This window comes from Chiloscyllium punctatum, chromosome 42 (genome assembly GCF_047496795.1).
Source record: "Chiloscyllium punctatum isolate Juve2018m chromosome 42, sChiPun1.3, whole genome shotgun sequence".
NCBI classification, from domain to species: domain Eukaryota; kingdom Metazoa; phylum Chordata; class Chondrichthyes; order Orectolobiformes; family Hemiscylliidae; genus Chiloscyllium; species Chiloscyllium punctatum.
In genome coordinates, this window is record NC_092780.1 from 2,622,254 (window position 1) to 2,647,670 (window position 25,417).

Here is a 25,417-nt window from a genome sequence, read left to right on the forward strand (position 1 = left end):
CCAACATCTCAATCCCTCATCACTTACACCAGACATGCTCTGGGAATTATGTAAAGCAGAACTAGATTTGTGTAATATTTAACCCCAGAATGAACTTTCATGGACATACCTGTGACATATGATCACCACATTACCAAAGGATGTTGGTGCTTTGGAGAGGGTGCAGAGAAGGTTCACCAGGATGTTGCCTGGTATGGAGGACACTAGCTATGAAGTGAGGTTGAATAAATTAGGATTATTTTTATTAAAAGACGGAGGTTGAGGGGGGGCCTGATTGAGGCCGACAAAATCACGAGAGGGTGGATAGCAAAACGCTTTTTTCCAGACTGGGAGACTCAATTATTAGGGGTCATGATTTCAAAGCGAGAAGGGACAACTTTAGAGGAGATATGTGTGGAAAGTCCTTGATGCAGAAGGTGATGGGTGCCTGGAATGCGTTGCCAGCAGAGATGGTAGAGTCGGGCACAATAGCATCATTCAAGATTGTCTAGACAGATACATGAATGGGCAAGGAGCAAAGGGATACAGATCCTTAGAAAATAGGCGACAGGTTTAGAGAGAGTCATAGAGATGTACAGCACAGAAACAGACCCTTCGGTCCAACCCACCCATGCCGACCAGATATCCCAACCCAATCTAGTGCCACCTGCCAGCACCCGGCCCATATCCCTCCAAACCCTTCCTATTCATAAACCCATCTAAATGCCTCTTAAATGTTGCAATTGTACCAGCCTCCACCACATCATTTGGCAGCTCCTTCTATACACGTACCACCCTCTGCTTGAAAAAGTTGCCCCTTAGGTCTTTTTTATATCTTCCCCTCTCACCCTAAACCTATGCCCTCTAGTTTTGGACTCCCCGACCCCAGGGAAAAGACTTTGTCTATTTATCCTATCCATGCCCCTCATAATTTTGTAAACCTCTATAAGGTCACCCCTCAGCCTCCGACGCTCCAGGGAAAACAGCCCCAGTCTGTTCAGCCTCTCCCTATAGCTCAAATCCTCCGACCCTTATAAATCTTTTCTGAACCCTTTCAAGTTTCACAACATCTTTCCAATAGGAAGGAGACCAGAATTGCACACAATATTCCAACAGTGGCCTAACCAATGTCCTGTACAGCCGCAACATGACCTCCCAACTCCTGTACTCAATACTCTGACCAATAAAGGAAAACATACCAAACGCCTTCTTCACTATCCTATCTACCTGCGACTCCACTTTCAAGGAGCTATGAGCCTGCACTCCACGGTCTCTTTGTTCAGCAACACTCCCTAGGACCTTACCATTCAGTGTATAAGTCCTGCTAAGATTTGCTTTCCCAAAATGCAGCACCGGGATTAGCACGGGCTTGGAGGTCCAAAGGGCCTGTTCCTGGGCTGTAATGTTCTTTGTTGTACTTTGATATCATTACAATCACCTATTTCCATCCCTGTCACACTGACATACTTGGCCTATGTCAGCTCTTCCATTGCTGAGACCCTCATCTCTGCCTGCATTAGCTGTAGACCCTACTTTTCCAACTCAGTCCTGGCTGGGCTCTCATCTTCTATTCAGAGTTCTTGACGATCTTAACTTGCAGCAAGTCTTGTCACCTGCTGTAACTCATTCATCCGACACAAGCTTTTACTTTAAAATCCTCATCATTGTTTCCCTCCACAGCCTGCACCCAGCCGGATCTCTAACCTGCTCTGATCCCTGACCTTCTGCCATACCATGCTTCTCCAATTCTCTTGAGCAGCGTTAATTAGAATCACCCCAGCTTTGGTGGCTGAGCCTTCGTTTGAGGAGGTTGCCAAATCTGGAAATCCACCCCTGAAGCTCTGCAGCTGAAGACACTCCTTAGAAACTCCCTGTGATCAAAGCCTGCCTGAATATTTGGTTTGGTGTCAACCTTTGTTTAGCACTGTTGTCCTCTTGAGAATCATTTTAGGGCAAAAGATCCAAACACAATATCGTAAGGTCTAATCATTATAACCCCTTCTTTCATTTGTGACAGAGCAAGTGTCCTGCTTTGTAACCCCGTCCCTAAGTTCCATGCTTTCCTGCTGTGGGATCCCACTGCAGGTTCACTTGTGTTGTTTCATGTCAGCCTGGCCCTGGCCAATTGGAGCTGCTTGTCGTTTGCAGAGATGATGATATTAAGGAGGAGGAGAAAGGCTTCCTGCTCCAGGTGGAGCTGAAAACGCTACAAAACCAATACAACCATTTCCACAGACCTTTATTGAATCCTCAGAAATACAGGAAGACAGAAAAGCATTAAAGTGTTATGTTTATAAGGATTTGGTTTCATCCTAATAAAACAAATCTACTTTGGAAAATGTGGAGAATAGATCAAAATGGTTAACATGCTATTAGTTGATACTGATGTCCTCGACAGATGAGGATACCACAACGCCATTAACTGTTTCCTCCACGATTCTCTTCACTGTCTTTGAGACCACAGGTTCTTTAAAAAAAAAGGTATTAATCAATGGGTTAGTTGAATGATTAATTGGTCCTTTCATAAATTTGACGTTGGCCACCACCAAGTAATGCCATGATAATTTTGATCACAACTCAGAGTTAGAAACAAGCTCCTGGAGTTTCACTGCAAGACCTCCCGTCCCCAATATCTTTGTTCTCCCCTTCACCCCAACCCCTCAAATGGGTCACATCTATCTTCCACACTCCGCACCCCCGACATCCTGCCATCAATCATCCAATAAAACAGGCTCACGAGACCTCTACCCTAGATTGTCACTTGGCAAGCGATAACTCTCTCCTGGGCCCTGCCCTCTCTCCTTCTATTGGCCTCCTAATCAGTGCCACCCTTTCATTATAATTACTGCTCAATATTTTGTGCTATTTATGTATTGGGCAGGCTGTACAAGGAGAGATGACATTCTGCATCATTAATAGCGCCTCTTAAATCCTGCCCAGGAAAATATGGAGTTGAATTCAACACTCTGTGCAGATTTTGTTTCAGCCCTACCCTCCTTTCTGGAGGCTGCCTGCCAAGTCCTGACAATGATTACTTTTTACATGTTCAGACAGGAGAGACAATCCAATTCCACAACCATGAGGGCATTTACATAGGAGTTTAACACTTGCCTGAGCATCAGACGGACCTCACTGGATATCAACCAGGAACAGGAAGCTTTCATGACTTTCCACTCTCTGTTCATTGAAATAGTGAAGTAGACAACTATTGCTCTGCTGGGATCAGGCTTTCTTATTGTCTAAGCCCCAGTCCCACACTAAGGGCTGACATTATAAAGGAGGGCTCTGACAGTCAAAGGCTAAGAACATAATACTGTAAACAGAAAATGACCCCTTTAGCCTCCTCAGGGTTAAACCCCACTTCCCCACCCAATCCCATGTCCCTTCATGCCCCAAAACATAGTAAGCTCAGTCTTGAATAAATTTGGTATCCGAGCCTCCACTGGTAAAAGCCTGAGAGTTTCAAAGGTTCACAACTCTTTGAGTGAAGACATTTTTCACCCCAGTCCTATCATCCTGAGTGTGTGAGCCCAGCTAGTGAAATGATCTCTGGTCATCCAGCACTCATTTTCATAACTGCAGGCTTGGACTGTACACATCTTTCATTGATTTTTTTTGAAGGTTTTGGTGGATCATGTTGATAGTATCATTGAAAATAGTCAAACTCACCGCTCCTCACTTCATTTCTGATCACAATTGTCTTGTTTTGACCTGCTGTTTGTAAACTTGATACTTGGCTAGTGAAAATAAAGAGAAAATAGTGAAAATTCTAAATACCTCCAACAGGAATATCACAATGACTGAGTGTGAGTGTACATAAAGAAGCCAAATTTATATAGTGCCTTTCATTAATGTGGAAGTGTCCTAAAGCATTCTACAGCTAGCTTATGTGCTGTATCTTGTTAAGACATATGGACATGATTCAATCACTACGAATCGAATCCAAGGAACAGGTGTTCAAACTTTATCAGTTTGAAAATAGGTGTTTCTTTCTTCTTATTAAGTCTGGATCTTTAGAGTATTGGTTTCAGTCTCTTTGGATCATTGAAAGACAGGGCTGACACCTCAGTTATTCAGTAATTTCAATTAGTAACTTAAATGACACAGCTAAGTTGAAATCCAGTATGAAAATAAAATCTGAGCCATTGGAACTGAACTAAAATGGCACAGACTCGAGAATGCGTTCAGGGGAAGGTCTGCTCAATGCAGGCAAGATGCTCTCCAGAGACTGGTGTCTGGCCCTCTCTCCGTGACATAGTTACTCTTGTGCTATGCTAAAATAGCAAGAATTAGCCCGACACTGAAGTGAAAAGTGTTCCAAATGTCACACCAACATATTTAATTCATGAGCACAAACTCCATCAGAAGCACTGCCAGCAGCTGCCCAGGTTGCAGTTATTCTGAAGTTGATGTCATGTGCACCTTGCTTGGTTTGCGATCAGACTGTCAGATTTTGTTTCATTACCCTCTTACCTTGAGCCCCCTTGCAACAGTTGGCGGTAGGTGGCAATTTCCTTCTCCAGCAGACATTTACTGTCCATCAGTGTGGCATAGGCCTTCACATTCTCTTCTATTTTCTGCCGGAAATCCATTAGTTCTCCCTCTAACCTGGTAATGGTTCCCTGCATGTTGCTTCTCTGAGCACCGTAACGAAGCTCAACATCTCCAAGATTTGCCTCGAGAGATCCAATCTGCACAAAACAATGACATGTCAGTCCTATACCTTTCAGGAGCTCAGTGAGAATCACGTTGTTCCTCTTGTCTGCTGTACTCACTATGCTAAGCAAGGACTGATACTCCATATCCAGCCCCTGGAAACTCTGCCTCAGTTGGGTGAGTTGAGCCTTTTCTGCTTGACAGACTTCGGCATGGGTGGAGCGTTCCTGCTGGATAGTTATACACTGAAAAATAATTAAAACAAGCACTTCACCAACAATGCTGTGTCTTAATCAATACCACTAACCCGCTATTATCTGACCAATCACGGGCTAAGACCCCCCATTAATTCTAGTTTTGGGTTACAGGGTTACACCAATGGGACTTAGATCTATGTTCCCAGAACATTAGCTTGGGCTCCTGGGTCCAGTCATCCATCTAGTCCCCCAAATGTCACATTCTCCTGGGATATTGAGAGACTTGCATCTTGACAGGCAGCTCATTGTTGATTGTCTGATGTGGAAGTTATTTTCTCACATCTTGCCCTTTGAGAGAGTTGGGGAATTTCACAGAGGCCCACTCGAAACAGCCACAGAACTGAGACCAGAGGTGAACAAATGGCAACTTCCCACAGAAGGAGGCATGCTCCAGAACAGGATCGGGGGCTTTAGCTCCCTACCCAGGAATGGGAGCTGGCCCATTAGAATAATTACAAAGGCACTGTCTACACAGTGAGGAGATGTTCCAATTGGAACATGCTTTGTTTCAGTGAGAAATATTGCCAGGTTACCAGGGAGAACTGGGCTGTTGGAGGTGCACAGATAGGGCCGCTGTTTATATCTCATACAAAAGCTAGCAGCTGTGACAGAATAGTTCTCTTTCAATACTGCAATGGGAGTGTCAGCATGTTTATTGGGTGCACAACTCTGCAATACGACGAATACGAACTACCTTCAGATTCACGGCCTGGAGAATGCTATTGCTGTGGCGGGTGTGTCATATTGAATGCTGTGGTGGTTCAATAATCGCACTGAAATAATCCTAACCCCGCACACTGCCCAGTTACCTGTTGGTTGTACCAACCCTCAGCTTCCTGTTTGTTCTGAGTTGCTATAGCGTCATAATGTTCCCTGAGCTCGGCCAGAGCCTTTGCCACATCTGGGCCTTGTTCAGTTGAGACATCCACAGTGACAGTGCCAGACAGCTGACCACGAAGGCCCTTAAGTTCCTAAAGAGACATAGTTCAGTGAGTTACCACTCCCTCCAAAAGGAAGACCCAACTCAATAGAAACTATTGATTAATGCGATAAAGTGGTCCCGTGCTCTGTATTGAATCCTGTCACTGACCTCCTCGTGGTTTTTCTTGATGTAGATTAGCTCCTCCTTTAGATTTTCAATCTCCATCTCCAGCTGACTCTTTTCCAGTGTCATATCATCCAATATTTTACGCAGGCCATTAATATCTGACTCGACTGCCATTCGAATAGCCAGTTCTCCATCAAATCTAAAGATCCAAAAGGGGGGGATTTCATTTTAATTTTCAGTGTCAGGCAAAAGGCAAAGGTGCATTCTCTGGTATGTTATGGTAAGATTCACAATTTAAAGCATGGGTTGGGGACAAATATTCAGGATTCCCGTCTCTTGGTTGAGCGTTTCTGCCTCTCCCAGGAGAGTGTGTATGTGTGTGAGAGAGGGAGGGAGGAAGGGGAGGGGGAGAAAGGGGAGGGAGGAAGGGGTGAGGGAGAGAGGGGAGGGAGGAAGGGGAGACGGAGAGTAGGGGGAGAGGATGGAGAGGGGAACAGGAGAAGGGAGGGAAAGGAGAGGAGCCAGGGAGAGGATGGAGAGGAGAGGGGGGAGAGATCGGTGGGGGAGAGGGGAAGAGGGAAGAAGAGAAGGGAGGAAAGGTTAGAGAGGGATGGGGAAGAGGGGAGGAAAGGAAGGAGTGCCAGGGAGGGGATGGAGAGGGAAGTGGGGGGAGAGGTGGGGTAGAGGGGAGGAAAGGAAGTGGAATCATGAGGGGGGAAGAGGGGACGTGTAGAGGGGGTGGGGGGTGAGAAAGGAGGAGAGAGGTAAGGGTGGGGGTAGGGGGAGAGGGAAGGGGAGAGATGAGTGGGGGAAGGGGAGAGGAGAGGTGGGGGAAGGGAGGTGGGTGAGGGGGAGGGGAAGAGAGGAGGGGAGAGAGGTAGAGGGAGGGAAAAGACAGAGGAGGGAGAGGGGAGAAGGGAGGAGGGGGAGGGTAGGATGAAGAGGGGAGAGCCAGGGGTGGGTAGGGAGAGGGAGGTTTGGGTACATTCAGGACCTGGGTAGGAAGTTACAGATATTATGAGGGTAGAGCACCTGGTGTTTTTTGTTAGCTATATTACCTTGATACCAAACTTAATGTATTAACATGTACAAAGTGGGCTCCTCCACAATACAGCCATTCCCAAATATAGGGCACATTCATTTCTATCAATGCCTCTGGGCATGAAGAGCAAGATCTGTTTGCATCTGGGCAGACTCAGGGTGAGAAGGCAGACAGTGACGGAGGTCTGTTCACTTTGACAGTCCCGCCCCCCCCACCCCACCCCTAATGCCTCAGTTATTCAAGTAGTCTGTGTGTATGACCTGAAGGTCAACCAATTACTTGGATGGACTTTTGTTTTGGAATACACACATGTCCCTTATTGGGCAAGAGAAGTTGAGTGGCAGTAATTAACAATAATCACAAGAACAAAATATTTCAGATTTCCAGCATCTTTGGTACAAGCAAAATCTATTTGGAGAAACCCAGCAGGATCTCTCCAGCAGGATCTCTCCAGCAGGCTCGGCAGCTCCTATGGAGAGAAAGTTAACCATTTCAAGTCGAGATGACCTGTCATCAGAACTGAAATGAACTGAATGCTGTGTTCTGATGTGAAGCCTTTGAGCTGAAACATTAACTCCATTTCTCTCCCTGTTCCCAGACCTGCTGAGTTTCTCCAGCGTTTTTGTTCCCATTAATAAACGTCACTTTAGTGAATGGAAACTTAAATAATTCATTCTGAAATCGTCACTTCCTGGCACAAAGGCATTGCCTGATTCATATGTCATTCCAGCAAATTCTCCAAATCACACACGGAGACTCAGGGTGAAAAGCTTTTTGTGCAACTGTTGGTCTTAATCCGATGAATTTTCTGAGCATTTTGCACATTAATAGTTGTACATTTATAAGGTATCAACATGCTTTAATTTTCCAGCGAATGCTAACTTAGATTTCAAATCTTTGGCATTCTGGAAAAGCACTGGATTTTGATTTTTAGTGTTGGTACAGATTTCCCAAGTTACAACTGAGATTGTCTGCAGCAAACTGTCCCTCTGAGCAAACATTGGAGCAATGCTGAACTGAAATTGACTGAATTGGAAGATGATGCCTTCAGCACAGCTCAGCCAACAGGTGGGTCACAAAGTGAAACTCAGAACACTGTGGCTGCAGGAAATTTGAAACACAAACAGAATGTGTTGGAGAAACTCAGCAGGTCTGGCAGCTCCTGTGAAGGGAAAGCAGAGTTAAATCTTCAAATCCGGCATGTCTTCTACTCAGTGATTACTCACTTGTTTTTGAAATCTTCAGCGGCGAGTTTGGAATTGTCGACCTGCAGCATAAGCCTGGAGTTATCGAGGATGAGATTATTAATCTGTCAAAAACAGGGGCCAGTCATGAATTGTACAGCATGACAGCAAATGGGAAGATAAAAGCAGCCAACCACTACAACATTTACAGATGGTTCCTGTTTTCAGTTTGTACTGGAGGAGGTAGGGTTGGGGGATATTTGATTAACACTGAGGACTGCACACTTCATTGATATCTCCTTTACTTCCACTCCCCGGCTTTAAACCCCAACTCCCCCCCACTCCTGCTACATAACCTTCCCACTCCCCTTGGCCATAACCTCTCTCACCCTTATCCCCCCCCCCCCCCCCCCCCCACAGAACCTCACCCTAATCCCTCCACCCTTACCCCCCACAGACCCCACCCTCACCCCTCCACCCTTAATCCAAAAGACCCCACCCTAATCTCTCCACCCTTACCCCCCACAGACCCCCACCCTTACTCCCACAGACCCCATCCTAACCCCTCCACCCATACCCCCCACAGAACCTCCCCCAATCCCTCCACCCTTACCCCCCACAGACCCCACCCTAACCCCTCCACCCTTACCCCCACAGGCCCCATCCTAACCCCTCCACCCATACCCCCCACAGAACCTCCCCCAATCCCTCCACCCTTACCCCCCACAGACCCCCACCCTAATCCCTCCACCCTTACCCCCCCACAGACCCCCCCACCCTAACCCCTCCACCCTTACTTCACAGACCCCACCCTAACCCCCCCACCCTAACCTCTCCACTCCCCCACCTTAACCCCCCACACCCATCACTCTAACCCCTCAAGTCTCCAGCTCTAATTGTCCCACCCAACCCCCAGTTTTGTTTCACGAGTGCCTTGGGGTGGTTCATTACATGCAAGGTGCTAAAAAATGCAAGTTGTTGTTGTAGGTGTGTGCGGATGAAGCTGCAGCTCCAGGAGCAGGAGTAGGCCATTCAATCCTTTGGGTCTTGCCTGCCATTTCATGTGGTCATGCTGATGCTCTTCCCATTTTCTCCCCATTAGCCCTAAGAACTATATCTCACTCCTTCTTGAAAATATTCAGTGTTTTGGCCTCAACTGCTCTCTGTGAGAATTCCACAGGCTCCCCACTCCCAGGGTAAAGACATTTCACCTCATCTCAGTCCAAAGTGGCCTCCCGTGTCCTTAGACTCTGACCCCGTCACTGTGATCCTCACCTGGTCACGGAGATCTTTGATGGTGACCCAGTAGGCGGTCCAGTCTCTCTGAGCAGGGGTCGATTTCTCATAGTACTGTCGGATCTGCAGTTCCAATTTGCTGTTGGCCTCTTCCAGGCAGCGCACCTTCTCCAGGTAGCTGTACAGACGTTCATTCAGTTTCTGCATAGTCACCTTCTCATTACCCAGCAGCAAGCTGCTCCCCATGCCCAGGCCACTGCTCAGTGAGCTGCTCCCCATGCCCAGGCCACTGCCCAGTGCCAAACTGGAACTGCTGGACACTGAGGCAATGCGAGCTCCTGACCCGAACCCTTGCACACTCTGAGACTGATAAATCCGCCGGCCAGGCATGCCACCCCTACTCTGAGAGAGTCGCATGGAGCTCCCACTGCCCCAGCCACTTTTTGACAATTTTACAGACATGGTGCTGAGCAATGAGGCACAGAGACAGAGAGAGGAGGAAGCTGTTCACCAACTGCTGCACACCGCGAGGGTCACAGCCTCTCACTGCTCCTTATATTGCAGCCGGAGTCCCGCCTCTACTCACAGACTGGCTTGGAGCACTGCTGCTGTCAGCAAAACCCACACCTTCACCTGGGATTGAAGCTGACAGGTTAACACCGAAGATGCATGGGATGGACGGGGAGAGGCTAGTCAGAACACGCCCTGGGCTGGGCTGGGCTGCACTCCTTTACAAAGAGTCAATGTACTTTCCCACAGCCAGCCTTACACCAGACTCAGAGAGTTCATGTTAGAATCCAGTATGTACCATTTATCAGCCGCTTGTTTCTGTGGAATGCTTCATTTTAAAAATCAGAACTTATTTTCAATTTGACAAGAACCTCAATGCTCTACTGTATTTAAACCACAGGGACTGAGCATAGCAGTCAATCAAAAAATCTCAGGTTTCTGAAAGTAGATTACCTGGTTTTTAATCTGACAATTATATCAATTCATTCCAGCCAGGTGCAATTTAATGGTCATTCTCTACTCAGTGTGGATCAAAAAGTTGACAAGTTTCTCATGAATCAATCAACTCTCCTTGTCTTCCAGAACTTGCTCTCTCCCTTGCCAAACTGTGCCAAAACAAACACAAAAGGCAAACTCACCCTAATCCCACTCTCCCATCAGAGAGAGAAAACGGAAGGTGGTTTAACCTGAGGGTCACCACACCTCAGGCCAGGGGAGAGGTTAGGAAGAAGAGTCCTTCATGGTAACCTCAGCTAGTCAGGAACTGGACCCACACTATTAGTGCCTCTGTGCATCACAAACCAGGCATCCAGGCAACTGAGCTAACCAGCTCACAAACCTTCTATTCAGTTACAACATTCTTATCGAGCCGACAGTGTGGAAAATTGCCCAGGTATGTCCTGTATACACACACACACACACAGACACACACACACACACACAGACACACACACACACACACACACACACACCAGGACAAATCCAACCTGGTCAATTCCCACCCCATCAGTCTCCTCTCGATCCTCAGTAAAGTGATGGACGGTGTCAGTAACAGAGCTATCAAGCAGCACCTGCTCAGCAATAACCTGCTCAGTGACGCCCAGTTTGGGTTCCCCAGGGTCACTCAGCTCCTGACCTCATTCCAGCTTTGGGTCAAACATGGACAAAAGAGCTGGATTGCTGAGGGGAGGGGAAGGGAGGGGAGGGGAGGGGAGGGGAGGGGAGAGGGACAGCCCTTGACATCAAGGTCATATTTGACCGTGTAGCATCAAGGAGTTTTAGTAAAGTATTGTCACTATGAATTGATGGGGAAAAATACTCCAGAAGTTGGAGTCCTACCTTCCACATAGGAAGATGGCCATGTTTGTTGGAGGCAGTAATTCCAGCTCCAGGGCATCTCTGCAGGAGTCCCTCAGGATAGTGTCCTGGGCTCAATCATCTTCAGCTGCTTCATCAATGACCTTCCCTCCATCCTAAGGTCAGAAGTGAGGATGTTCGCTGATGATTGCGCAATGTTGAGCACCATTAATGAGACTTCCGATACTGAAACAGTCCACATCCAAATACAGCAAGGCCTGGACAATACCCAGGCTGGGCTGACAAGTGGCAGTAATATATAAGAGCTGAAAATTTGTTGCTGGAAAAGCACAGCAGGTCAGGCAGCATCCAAGGAACAGGAGAATCGACGAGGGGTGTTGGAAATGCGATAGGTGGAAGGAGGTTAAGGTGAGGGTGATAGGCCGGAGTGGGGTGGGGGCTGAGAGGTCAGGAAGAAGATTGCAGGTTAGGGAGGTGGTGCTGAGTTTGAGGGTTGGGACTGAGACAAGGTGGGGGGAGGGGAAATGAGGAAACTGGAGAACTCCGAGTTCATCCCTCGTGGTTGGAGGGTTCCTAGGTGGAAGATGAGGCGCTCTTCCTCCAACCGTTGTGTTGCTATGGTCTGGCGATGGAGGCGTCCAAGGACCTGCATGTCCTTGGTGGAGTGGGAGGGGGAGATGAAGTGTTGAGCCACTGGGTGGTTGGGTTGGTTGGTCCGGGTGCCCCAGAGGTGTTCTCTGAAACATTCCGCAAGTAGGCGGCCTGTCTCCCCAATATAGAGGAGGCCACATCGGGTGCAGCGGATGCAATAGATGATGTGTGTGGACGTGCAGGTGAATTTGTGGCGGATATGGAAGGATCCCTTGGGGCCTTGGAGGGAAGTGAGGGGGGAGATGTGGGCGCAAGTTTTGCATTTGGGTGGAGGTTGGGTTGGTGGGGGGTGTGGACCTGACGAGGGAGTCACGGAGGGAGTGGTCTTTTCGGAACACTGATAGGGGAGGGAAGGGAAATATATCCCTGGTGGTGGGGTAAGTTTGGAGGTGGCGGAAATGACGGTGGATGATATGCTGTACTTGGAGGTTGGTGGGGTGGTAGGTGAGGACCAGTGGGGTTCTGTCCTGGTGGCGGTTGGAGGGGCGGGATTCAAGAGCGGAGGAGCAGGAAGTGGAAGAGATGCGGTGGAGGGCATCGTCGACCGCGTCTGGGGGGACGTTGCGATCCTTGAAGAAGGAGGCCATCTGCGTTGTTCGGTTGGAACTGGTCCTCCTGGGAGCAGATGCGGCGGAGACGAAGGAATTGGGAATATGGGATGGCGTTTTTACAGGGGGCAGGGTGGGAGGAGGTGTAGTCTAGGTAGCTGTGGGAGTCGGTCGGTTTATAGTAAATGTCTGTGTTGATTCGGTTGCCCGAGAAAGAAATGGAGAGGTCTAGGAAGGGGAGGGAGGAGTCTGAGATGGTCCAGGTAAATTTGAGGTCGGGGTGGAAGGTGTTAGTAAAGTGGATGAACTGTTCAATCTCCTCGTGGGAGCATGAGGCAGCGCCGATACAGTCATCGATGTAGCGGAGGAAAAGGTGGGGTGTGGGGCCAGTGTAGCTGTGGAAGATGGACTGTTCCACATATCCTACGAAGAGGCAGGCATAGCTGGGGCCCATGTGGGTGCCCATGGCTACTCCTTTGGTTTGGAGGAAGTGGGAGGATTGAAAAGAGAAGTTGTTCAGGGTGAGGACCAGTTCAGTCAGTCGAAGGAGGGTGACAGTGGAAGGGTACTGGTTATTTCAGGAATGAGGAAAGTGTGTCCAGCAGACTAAGATAAAAGGTAGGGAGGAAGGACTTGGGGGAGGGGCGTTGAGAATGCGATAGGTGGAAGGAGGTCAAGGTGAGGGTGATAGGCCGGAGTGGGGTGGGGGCGTTTTCAGGAATGAGGAAAATGAAGGGCTTATGCCCGAAACGTCGATTCTCCTGTTCCTTGGATGCTGCCTGACCTGCTGCGCTTTTCCAGCAACACATTTTCAGCTCTGATCTCCAGCATCTGCAGTCCTCACTTTCTCCAGTAATATATAAGTGCCAGACAACGACCATCTCCAACACAAGACAATCTAACCATTGCTCCTTGACTTTCAGCAGTGTTACCATCACTGAATCCCCCACTATCAACATCCTGGGGATTACCATTGACCAGAAATTGAACTGGACTAGCCATCTCAAGACAGTGGCTACAAGACGGAAGTGGGTACTGCAGATGCTGGAGATTAGAGTCATGATTAGAGTGGTGCTGGAAAAGCACAGCAGGTCAGGCAGCATCCGAGGAGCAGGAGAATCAACGTTTTGGGCCGGAGCCCTTCATCAGGAATGAGGCAGGGAGCCTCTGGGGTGGAGAGATAAATGGGAGGGGGATGGGGCTGGGGAGAAGGTAGCCAAGAGTACAATAGGTGGATGGAGATGGGGGGTTGAAGGTGATAGGTCAGAGGGGAGGGCAGAGTGGATAAGTGAGAAGGAAGATTGCCAGGTGGGACAGGTCATGAGGGTGGTGCTGAGCTGGAAGGTTGGAGCTGGGGTAAGGCAGGGGGAGGGGAAATGAGGAAACTGTTGAAGTCACATTGATGCCCTGGGGTTGAAGTGTTCCGAGGTGGAAGATGAGGCGTTCTTCCTCCAGGCGTCAGGCGGTGAGGGAGTGGCGTGGAAGAGGCCCAGGACCTGCATGTCCTCGGCAGGGTGGGAGGGGGAGTTGAAATGTTTGGCCATGTGCCAGTGGGGTTGATTGGTGCGGGTGTCCCGGAGATGTTCCCTGAAGCGCTCTGCAAGGGGGCATCCAGTCTCCCCAATGTAGAGGAGACCGCATCGGGAGCAACGGATACAATAAATGATGTTGGTGGATGTGCAGGTGAAACTCTGACGGATGTGAATGACTCCTTTGGGGGAGGTAACTACAAGAACAGATGAGAAGCTCAGAATCCTTCAGCAACTCACCGGAAGGTGGAATGCAGGAAAGCAGCCAGGATAGCCAAGCCTGAATGTAACCATGGGGCAAGCTTCATCAGCTGATGAGCTGAGTCAGTGCCAAGGACAGATAATGTTACAGCTGTCATGGAAGGTTTGAACATGATTAGAGTGGTGCTGGAAAAGCACAGCAGGTCAGGCAGCATCCGAGGAGCAGGAGAATCAACGATCATAATATGGTAGAGTTCAGTCTGGAGTTTGAAAGAGAGAAGGCAAAATCGGATATAATGGTGTTACAGTTAAATAAAGGTAATTATGAGGGCATGAGAGAGGAACTGACAAAAATAGACTGGAGGCAGAGCCTAGTGGGGAAGACAGTAGAGCAAAAATGGCAGGAGTTTGTGGGTATAATTGAGGACACAGTACAGAGGTTCATCCCCAAGAAAAGAAAGATTATCCAGGGAGGGATTAGACAGCCATGGCTGACAAAGGAAGTCAGGAAATGTATTAAAGAAAAAGAGAGATCCTATAAAGTGGCCAAGAGCACTGGGAAATTAGGAGATTGGGAAGGCTACAGAAACAAACAGGATAACAAAGAGAGTAATAAGAAAGGAGAGGATCAAATATGAAAGTAGGCTAGCCAGTAATATTAGAAACGATAGTAAAAGTTTCTTTCAATACATAAGAAACAAACGACAGGCAAAAGTAGACATTGGGCCACTTCAAACTGATGCTGGAAGCCTAGTGATGGGAGATAAGGAAATAGCAGGAGAACTTAACAAGTACTTTGCGTCAGTTTTCACAGTGGAAGACATGAGTAATATCCCAACAATTAAAGGGAGTCAGGGGGCTGAGTTGAGTATGGTTGCCATTACGAAAGAGATAGTGCTAGAAAAGCTAAAAAGTCTTAAAATTGATAAATCTCCTGGCCCCGATGGGCTACATCCTAGAGTTCTGAGGGAGGTGGCTGAGGAAATAGTGGAGAGGCATTGGTTGAGATCTTTCAAAAGTCACTGGAGTCAGGGAAAGTCCCGGATGATTGGAAGATCGCTGTTGTAACCCCCTTGTTCAAGAAAGGATCAAGACAAAAGATGGAAAATTATAGGCCAATTAGCCTAACCTCGGTTGTTGGTAAAATTCTAGAATCCATCATTAAGGATGAGGTTTCTAAATTCGTAGAAGAGCAGAGTCTGATTAGAACAAGTCAACATGGATTTACTAAGGGGAGGTCATGCCTGACAAACCTGTTGGTATTCTTTTAAGAGGTGACAAGCAGGTTAGACCAGGGAAACCCAGTGGATGTGGTCTATCTAGACTTCCAAAAGGCCTTTGATAAGGTGCCACACGGAAGGCTGCTGAGCAAGGTGAGGGCCCATGGTGTTCGAGGTGAGCTACTGGGATGGATTGAGGATTGGCTGTCTGACAGAAGGCAGAGAGTTAGGATAAAAGGTTCTTTTTCAGAATGGCAGCCAGTGACGAGCGGTGTCCCACAGGGTTCAGTGTTGGGGCCGCAGCTGTTCGCATTATATATTAATGATCTGGATGAAGGGACTGGGGGCATTCTAGCGAAGTTTGCCGATGATGCGAAGTTAGGTGGACAGGCAGGTAATACTGAGGAAGTGGGGAGGCTGCAGAAGGATCTAGACAGTTTGGGAGAGTGGTCCAGGAAATGGCTGATGGAATTCAATGTGAACAAATGCGAGGTCTTGCACTTTGGCAAAAAGAATAAAAGCACAGACTACTTTCTAAACGGTGAGAAAATTTGTAAAGCCAAAGTACAAAGGGATCTGGGAGTGCTAGTCGAGGATTCTCTAAAGGTCAACATCAGGTTGAGTCTGTGATTAAGAAAGCGAATGCGATGTTGTCACTTATCTCAAGAGGGTTGGAATATAAAAACACCGTTGTGCTACTGAGCCTTTATAAAGCTCTGGTTAGGCCCCATTTGGAGTACTGTGTCCAGTTTTGGTCCCCACACCTCAGGAAGGACATACTGGCACTAGAACGTGTCCAGCGGAGATTCACACGGATGATCCCTGGAATGGTAGGTCTAACATATGAGGAACGGCTGAGGATCTTGGGATTGTATTCATTGGAGTTTAGAAGATTAAGGGGAGACTTAATAGAGACGTACAAGATAATACATGGCTTGGAAAGGGTGGATGCTAGGAAATTGTTTCCGTTAGGTGAGGAGACTAGGACCCATGGACACAGCCTTAGAATTAGAGGGGGTCATTTCAGAACAGAAATGCAGAGACATTTCTTCAGCCAGAGAGTGGTGGGCCTGTGGAATTCATTGCCACAGAGTGCAGTGGAGGCTGGGACGCTAAATGTCTTCAAGGCAGAGATTGATAAATTCTTGTTGTCTCGGGGAATTAAGGGCAACGGGGAGAATGCGGGTAAGTGGAGTTTAAGTGCCCAGCAGCCATGATTGAATGGCAGAGTGGACTCGATGGGCCGAATGGCCTTACTTCCACTCCTATGTCTTATGGTCTTATGGTCTTATGTGATCAGAGTTCACTTCAGGAAGAGATGTGAGGTAAAGGTTACAGTTGCCAGGAAGAGAGATGGAGTCAAGTGCTGGGGAAAAGGGATTCTGGCATAGACTGAGCAAAAGCTATGGTTTTACCACAATGTTATTGGAGGAAATATCAGTGAATGTAGTGCTAGATGTCAGCGAACAGACTGAGAATTTATCCACAGTGAAGGGTCAGTGTGGTGGGGAGGTACAGCTGGGTAAAGTAAGGGTTCTGTTTACTGGAAATTAAACATCGAAAATGAGTTAATCAAATTTTTCAAGCAATTAAGAGGAACAGATGGGCTCGATGGAGAGAATCATTTTGATTTGCTGTTTGTGGAGTCCAGGGTAGGGGCAGAGTCTAAAATTTAATGTGACACCTTTCAGGAGAGAAATTAGGAAAACTTCAAAACACAAAAGATGGCAGAGAAGTCCTGAACTGAACCCCCTCACACCCCTCCCCACACCACCCCACACCCCTCCCCCTCACACCCCCTCCCCACACCACCCCCACCGTCCCACACCCCCTCCCCACACCACCCCCACCGTCCCACACCCCCTCCCCACACCACCCCCACCGTCCCACACCCCCTCCCCACACCGTCCCACACCCCCTCCCCACACCACCCCCACCGTCCCACACCCCCTCCCCACACCGTCCCACACCCCCTCCCCACACCACCCCCACCGTCCCACACCCCCTCCCCACACCACCCCCACCGTCCCACACCCCCTCCCCACACCACACCCACCATTCCAACCCCCTCCCCCTCACACCCCCTCCCCATACCACCCATACCATTCCAAACACCTCCCCCTAACACCCCCTCCCCACACCACCCCCACCTTTCCAACCCCCTCCCCACACGACCCCCACCGTTCCAAACCCCTCCCCCTCACACCCCTCCCCACACCACCCCCACCGTCCCACACCCCCTCCCCACACCACCCCACACCCCTCCCCCTCACACCCCCTCCCCACACCACCCCACACCCCTCCCCCTCACACCCCCTCCTCACACCACCCCCACCGTTCCAAACCCCGCCCCCTCACACCCCTCCCCACACCACCCCCACCGTCCCACACCCCCTCCCCACACCACCCCACACCCCTCCCCCTCACACCCCCTCCCCACACCACCCCCACTGTTCCAACCCCCTTCCCCTCACACTTCCACCATCCCACACCCTTCCCACACCACCCCCACCGTTTCAATCCCATCCCCCTCACATCCCCTCCCCACACCACCCCCATCGTCCCAACCCCCTCCCCTCACACCTCCTCCCCACCCCCATTGTCCTAAACACCTCCTCCTCACACCCCCTCCGCACATCACCCCCACCCCCACAGTTCCAAACTCTTCCCCACACCGTCCCAACCCCCACTTCTGTGCCCTGCTGGAGGGGTTGGGGGGGGGGGGGGTGTGGAGGGTCGGGGGGGAGGTGGTGAAGGTAGGCTCCTCTATCAGGGATTCACTGGGACCCTGCAGTTCCTGGCAGTGTGAAGCCATTGATCACCAGGCTGAGGGGAGAGCTACATGTGGTAGAGGTTCTTGATAGCTCAGTCCAGTTTAAAGTAAAACATCACACAACACCAGGTTATAGTGCAACAGATTTAATTGGGAACATTAGCTTTTGGAGCGCTGCTCCTTCATCAGGTGGATCAGCATCTCTTTGCTGATGTAGCTGTTGTTTTTGCTAAAAGCTGCATATTCACATCATTGTTGTTAACATAGGGTAAACTAAACCTTTTACAGAATCCTACAGCCCAGAGTCTCTGTTTGCAAAATTTATTCAATTACACCCACACCCCTCCATTTGCCCTGAAGGACTTTCATTGAAGATCAACAAAGTCAGCAGTTTCACTCCTGGGTGAACTCAATTTGATAGAATCAGCAGTAGGTAAGGGGCTGACATTTCTGGGAATTGAATACAATGCAAAGTTAATCCTTTATTAATACCTGTCACAATTTCAACAGGCCGTATGAAGAGGGAATTGTTTGAACTTGTGTTCCTGTGTTTAATCATGCCTCAGGCAGTGACCCTCCCAGTTACTTCAGTCCTCACCCAGTGCAGACAAGACACGGAAAGCATCAGTTTAATGATTAAAATTCGACAACAGTGAAAGAAAACCATCCTGCCATCAAGTTAGGACTCGACAAATAATTTCAAAACCAAGAGGCAATTCCTAAACTGTGACTTCACAGCCAAAAGCCAGGAAAGAAAGGGGGGAGATGGTGACTCCCAGCCCCGCATCAAAACACATCATTCAGTTGTTGGAGCTGCACCCATCCAGGCAAGTGGGAAGTATCCCCTCACACTCCTGATTTTTACCCCTTCGAGTCAGGAGCAGAGTCAGTTACTGCAGAATATTTAGCTTCTTGTAATGCAGTATCATGGAATTGTTTCCTGCTGGTCCTGTAGGTTCCACTCCACTGAGGAGCTTCCTGGAGATGGGGTGGAGGGCTGTGGCAAAGAAAGTAGGACAGGGCATTGGTGCAATGGTACAACTCTGCTTGATCCCAGTTTGCCCTTGGATTGGGTCTGTGGTGGATCATTTGGTGAGGATTACAGCTTGTGAACCAGGCAGGGATTGGTGATGAGTTTCTGCATTTATACAGTACAGCATGAGGCCTTGCAGCCCATCATGCCTGAAGTTCTGGCAAATTAATTCTATTTTCCTACACTTTCCCATATACAACAGTTCAAACTCAGCAGAGTTCAGTTTACAGGTCCATCGGTCCTGGCTGTGCCTTCAGTTCCACTGAATAGTTTGATCACCAAACCAGAGCAGTGTGAAGCTGAGGGAGTGCTGCAGCCTGAGCTGAAACAAGAAGCCAACCTACTCCTTCAGGAGGACAGAAAGATTCCAGAGCACTGTAGGAAAAAGAAAGCAAGGAAACAGTCCTTAATGTCTGATTCGATAGAAACATATGAACAAGCTACAACATTAGGTCACTCCACCATTAAAATAAGATCATAACCTCAAGCCCACATTCCTACACATCCCCGAGAATCTTTCATGCCATTGGTCATGATTAGTAAGTTTGCAGTTGACACTAAAATAGGCAATATCCTGGACAGTGAGGAAGGTTCTCAGAAATTGCAGCAGGACCTTGATCAGCTGGAGAAATGGCAAATGGAGTTTAATATAGATGTGTGAAGTCTTGCATTTTGGAAAGTCAAATCAAGGCAGGAGTTTCATGGTGAATGGTAAGGCCTTAAGGAGTGTAGTGGAACAGAGGGACCTTGGAGTTCGGGTGCCTGGTTCTCTGAAAGTGGAGTCACAGGTAGACAGGGCAGTGAAGAAAGCTTATGAAAGTTATGTTGAAGTTGTAAAGGACGTTGGTGAGGCCACACTTGGAGTATTGTGCTCAGTTTTGGTCACCCCGTTATAGAAAGGATGTTATTAAACTGGAAAGAGTGCACAAGAAATTTACAGGGATGTTGCCAGGACTCAATGGTCTGAGTTACAGGGAGAGGTTGAACAAGCTAGAACTTTTTTTCTTTAGAGCATTGGGTTTTATGGATGTGTGTAGCATCATGAGAGGCACAGATAGGGTGAATACACTCAGTCTTTTTCCCAGGGTTGGGGAATCAAGGACTGGAGGGGAACGGATAAAAGGGAGCCTGAGGGGCAACTTTTTTATACAGAGGGTGGTACGCATATGGAATGAGCTGTCAGCGGAAGTGGTTGAGGCAGGTACATTAACAACATTTAAAAGGCATTTGGACAAATACCTGGATAGGAAAGGATTAGAAGGATGTGGACCAAGAGCAGGGAAATGGGGTTAGCGTGGATGGACATTATGGTTGACATAGACCAGTATGGGCCAAAGGGCCTGTCTCCATGCTGTAGGACCCGTTGACTCTATGAGACAGTAATTTTGCCTTTTTACCATTTCTTTCCCCTTTCACCCAATTTGCTGGTATTTTTAAAGTTGTACACTCTATGCCTTCCCGGTATCATTACCTAAAGAGCTACCTTGCAATGCTCTCGTTCCTTCTTGCTCTGTTACCTATACGTCTCTCCCTCTCTCCAACACTGTCAAGCCCTTTGCTGCAGCCTTAGGTATTTGGTTTCCCAGGACACTGGTACAACACAGTTCAAGTGAAACTCCTTATTACTGCAATACTAGTGCTCAATGTGGGATCTTGTAGTCGGGATATGGTCTGTACTTTATCCAACAACACAAAAATGATTTTGGATCAGCCCCATCGAAATGTACCCCTTTTTCCTGCAGTCTGAGAATGAGTTTCATTGCGTTGTCCATTTGCTTCTTGGGGTACTGTTCCCAGAAAGTGGCAGAAAATGCCACTGTGCAGTAAAGGAACAGCAACAGGGAAGTAACACAATCACAGAGGTACCATCTGCAGGGGAATTGTGGAAAGGTCCAAAGCACTGAGCAGAGCGAGAGTTTGTACAGATTTTGCAACGTAGTGATCTCAACGTGTCTTGCTCAATGACTCGGGCTACAAGAAGGCATTACAGCAGAGGTTTTCAACTGGCAGGCCATGGCAAGCGGTTAGTCTGGGCATGTGTAATGATCAAGGATTGTGTCCCCAGGGTGAGGAGAAATTGTGCACGTCCCATCAAGAGGCTTGGCTGTTGGTGCAGCCTGCCCAGACATGTTTCCACATTAATGTGGATCGAAGATGAATACTCCAGTAATTTCTTTTTGTTAAACCACTAATCTCTCAGTCTTAGAATAGATTCTAAAAAGGCATGGTTAGGTTGTCATGTACACTATTTTGCAAACCTCACAAATAAATGTAACCACAATAAATGCAAGTCAATGTGACTTTTATCAGGAATCAATTCAGCTGAAAAGGTGCCTGTACCATGGGATTGTTTATCTCATCAAAATGTGCCTTGTTACTGAAAAGATTGAGAACGACTGTATTAGAGATCCTTCATTTAGATTAGAACATTTACAGCTCACCCCCCCCCCCCCCCCCCACCCCCCGGCTGTGACTCTGAGAGGGGGTGGGAAGAGAATCAGTAAGTGAGGATGTCACTGGATGAACAATGTAGAGGCCCAGCGAATGCTTGGAGGACACAGCAACTGTGGAATGGAAATTTAATCAATCAATCTGGAATCGAAAACTAGTCTCAGTGATGGTGACCGGGAAATCCCTTCTCCCTTAGGGAAGGAAATCTGCTACCCTCACCAGGTAACTCCAGACCCACAGCAATGGGGCTGGACTCATAACTGCCCTCTGGGATAGCGTCACAAACCCAATTAGGACAAGATCAATGAGGAATGGTCAGTGCTAGCCTTGCTAGTGACACCAGAAACCCATGGGAAATGCCTCAGCTGGGTTCTCAGGGGATGATCCCATACGGTACAGTCCTGATAGGAGGACTGTCAGAATGGATCACTCAAGCAATATAGAGTCATAGAGTCATAGAGATGTACAGCATGGAAACAGACCCTTCGGTCCAACCCGTCCATGCCAACCAGATATCCCAACCCAATCTAGTCCCACCTGCCAGCACCCGGCCCATATCCCTCCAAACCCTTCCTATTCATATACCCATCCAAATGCCTCTTAAATGTTGCAATTGTAACAGCGTCCACCACATCCTCTGGCAGCTCCTTCCATCCACGTACCACCCTCTGTGTGAAAATGTTGCCCCTTAGGTCTCTTTTATATCTTTCCCCTCTCACCCTAAATCTATGCCCTCTAGTTCTGGACTCCCCGACCCCAGGGAAAAGACTTTGCCTATTTATCCTATCCATGCCCCTCATGATTTTGTAAACCTCTATAAGGTCACCCCTCAGCGTCCGCACTCCAGGGAAAACAGCCCCAGCCTGTTCAGCCTCTCCCTGTAGCTCAGACCCTCCAACCCTCCAACGTCCTTGTGAATCTTTTCTGAACCCTTTCAAGTTTCACAACATCTTTCCGATAGGAAGGAGACCAGAATTGCACACAATATTCCAACAGTGGTCTAACCAATGTCCTGTACAGCCACAACATGACCTCCCAACTCCTGTACTCAATACTCTGACCAATAAAGGAAAGCATACCAAACACCTTCTTCACTATTCTATCTACCTGCGATTCCACTTTCAAGGAGCTATGAACCTGCACTCCAAGGTCTCTTCATTAACAATACTCCCTAGGACCTTACCATTAAGTGTATAAGTCCTGCTAAGATTTGCTTTCCCAAAATGCAGCACCTCACAATAATCTGAATTAAACTCCATCTGCCACTTCTCAGCCCATTGGCCCATCTGATCAAGATTCTGTTGTAATCTGAGGTAACCCTCTTCGCTGCCCACCACACCTCCAATTTTGGTGTCATCTGCAAACTTACTAACTGTACCTCTTATGCTTGCATCCAAATCATTTATGTAAATGACAAAAAGTAGAGGGCCCAGCATCGATCCTTGTGGCACTCCACTGGTCACAGGCCTCCAGTCTGAAAAGCAACCCTCCACCACCACCCTCTGTCTTCTACCTTTGAGCCAATTCTGCATCCAAATGGCTAGTTCTCCCTCTATTCCATGAGATCTAACCTTGCTAATCAGTCTCCCATGGGGAACCTTGTCGAACACCTTACTGAAGTCCATATAGATCACATCTACTGCTCTGCCCTCATCAATCTTCTTTGTTACTTCTTCAAAAAACTCAATCAAGTTTGTGAGACATGATTTCCCACGCACAAAACCATGTTGACTATCCCTAATCAGTCCTTGCCTTTTCAAATACATGTACATCCTGTCCCTCACGATTCCCTCCAACAACTTGCCCACCACTGAGGTCAGGCTCACCAGTCTATAGTTCCCTGGCTTGTCTTTCCCGCCCTTCTTAAACAGTGGCACCATGTTTGCCAACCTCCAGTCTTCCGGCACCTCACCTGTGACTATCGATGATACAAATATCTCAGCAAGAGGCCCAGCAATCACTTCTCTAGCTTCCCACAGAGTTCTCGGGTACACCTGATCAGGTCCTGGGGATTTATCCACCTTTGACCATTTCAAGACATCCAGCACTTCCTCCTCTGTAATCTGGACATTTTGCAAGATGTCTCCATCTATTTCCCTACAGTCTATATCTTCCATATCCTTTTCCACAGTAAATACTGATGCCAAATATTCATTTAGTATCTCCCCCATTTTATGTGGCTCCTCACAAAGGCTGCCTTGCTGATCTTAGAGGGGCCCTATTCTCTCCCTAGTTACACTTTTGTCCTAAATATGTTTGTAAAAACCCTTTGGATTCTCCTTAATTCTATTTGCCAAAGCTATCTCATTTTTATTTTATTTTATTTTTATTTTTATTTTATCTCTATTTGCCCTCCTGATTTCCCTCTTAAGTATACTCCTACTTCCTTTATACTCTTCTAAGGATTCACTCGATCTATCCTGTCTATACCTGACATATGCTTCCCTCTTTTTCTTAACTAAACCCTCAATTTCTTTAGTCATCCAGCATTCCCTATACCTACCAGTCTTCCCTTTCACCCTGACAGGAATATACTTTCTCTGGATTCTTGTTATCTTATTTCTGAAGGCTTCCCATGTTCCAGCCGTCCCTTTACCTGCGAACATCTGCCCCCAATCAGCTTTCGAAGTTCTTGCTCTCCATCTAAACCTTTAACACTATGGCAGTCCCAGTCGATGTTTGGAAAGTCAAAATCCCCTACCATAACCACCCTATTATTCTTACAGATAGCTGAGATCTCCTTACAAGTTTGTTTCTCAATTTCCCTCTGACTATTGGGGGGTCTATAATACAATCCCAATAAGGTGATCATCCCTTTCTTATTTCTCAGTTCCACCCAAATAACTTCCCTGGATGTATTTTTGGGAATATCCTCCCTAAGTACAGCTGTAAAGCTATCCCTCATCAAAAATGCCACTCCCCCTCCTCCCTTGCCTCCCTTTCTATCCTTCTAAACTTGTAAGGAGATCTCAAAAAAAATTGTTCACTATCATGTGAGGGAGCTTGTTTGATTAGATTAGATTACTGGAAACAGGCCCTTCGGCCCAACAAGTCCATACAGACCCGCTGAAGCGCAACTCACCCCAGACCCATTCCCCTACATTTACCCCTTCACCTAACACTACGGGCAATTTAGCACAGCCAAGACACCTAACCTGTACATTTTTAGACTGTGGAAGGAAACCGGAGCACCCAGAGGAAACCCACGCAGACACGGGGAGAATATGCAAACTCCACATAGTCAGTCAGTCGCCTGAGGCAGGAATGGAACCCAGGTCTCTGGCGCTGTGAAGCAGCAGTGCTAACCACTGGGCCACCGTGCCACCCATAATGTGCAAAGTAGTTGCTGTGCTGCACACATTATACAAATGGATTCGGAATGACTTTGGGTTATTGCAAGCTTGCAAAAGGTATTACATGGACGCATGGTTTTTTTGGGAGTTGAGATCAATTCGTCTCTCGTTCCAACTGCTCACTGTTTACAGTCACAAGGCTCCCTCTGCTGCTTACACAGTTCAATAGCATTTGGAAAATTAAACCCATTAAGCCATTCCCTTCCCTCAGAATGTTTAGAACAGGGAAAACAAATCTTTAGTTGAGGTGAATGGCACAGAATGTTTAAGGGGAATGGGGTGATAGGCAGACCAGAGGCAATCACATCACAGTGGATCTGGAGTCACATGTGGACCAGACCAGGGAAAGATGGCAAATTTTCTTCACAAACGCACTTTAGATTTTCCCCAGCAATCAGTAGTTACTTGATCACCGTTTCTGAGATTAGC

The 25,417-nt window shown here is 47.9% G+C and overlaps 2 protein-coding genes across 2 annotated transcripts in view; one reads left to right on the forward strand and one right to left on the reverse strand.

The window, feature by feature from the left end:
- LOC140465633 (cholecystokinin-like) overlaps positions 1 to 25,417 on the forward strand; it is a 222,948-nt gene that overhangs the window by 111,896 nt on the left and 85,635 nt on the right. The gene's annotated exons all lie outside the window — the stretch shown is intronic.
- LOC140465628 (keratin, type I cytoskeletal 19-like) lies at positions 2,202 to 9,937 on the reverse strand. The gene is made up of 8 exons (XM_072561185.1): positions 9,442 to 9,937; positions 8,209 to 8,291; positions 5,983 to 6,139; positions 5,702 to 5,863; positions 4,755 to 4,880; positions 4,453 to 4,670; positions 3,649 to 3,716; positions 2,202 to 2,446 (listed from the first exon to the last, which is right to left on the reverse strand). The coding sequence occupies exons 1-8, from the start codon at positions 9,862 to 9,864 to the stop codon at positions 2,352 to 2,354; spliced, it is 1,332 nt and encodes a 443-aa protein (XP_072417286.1). The 5' UTR covers positions 9,865 to 9,937; the 3' UTR covers positions 2,202 to 2,351.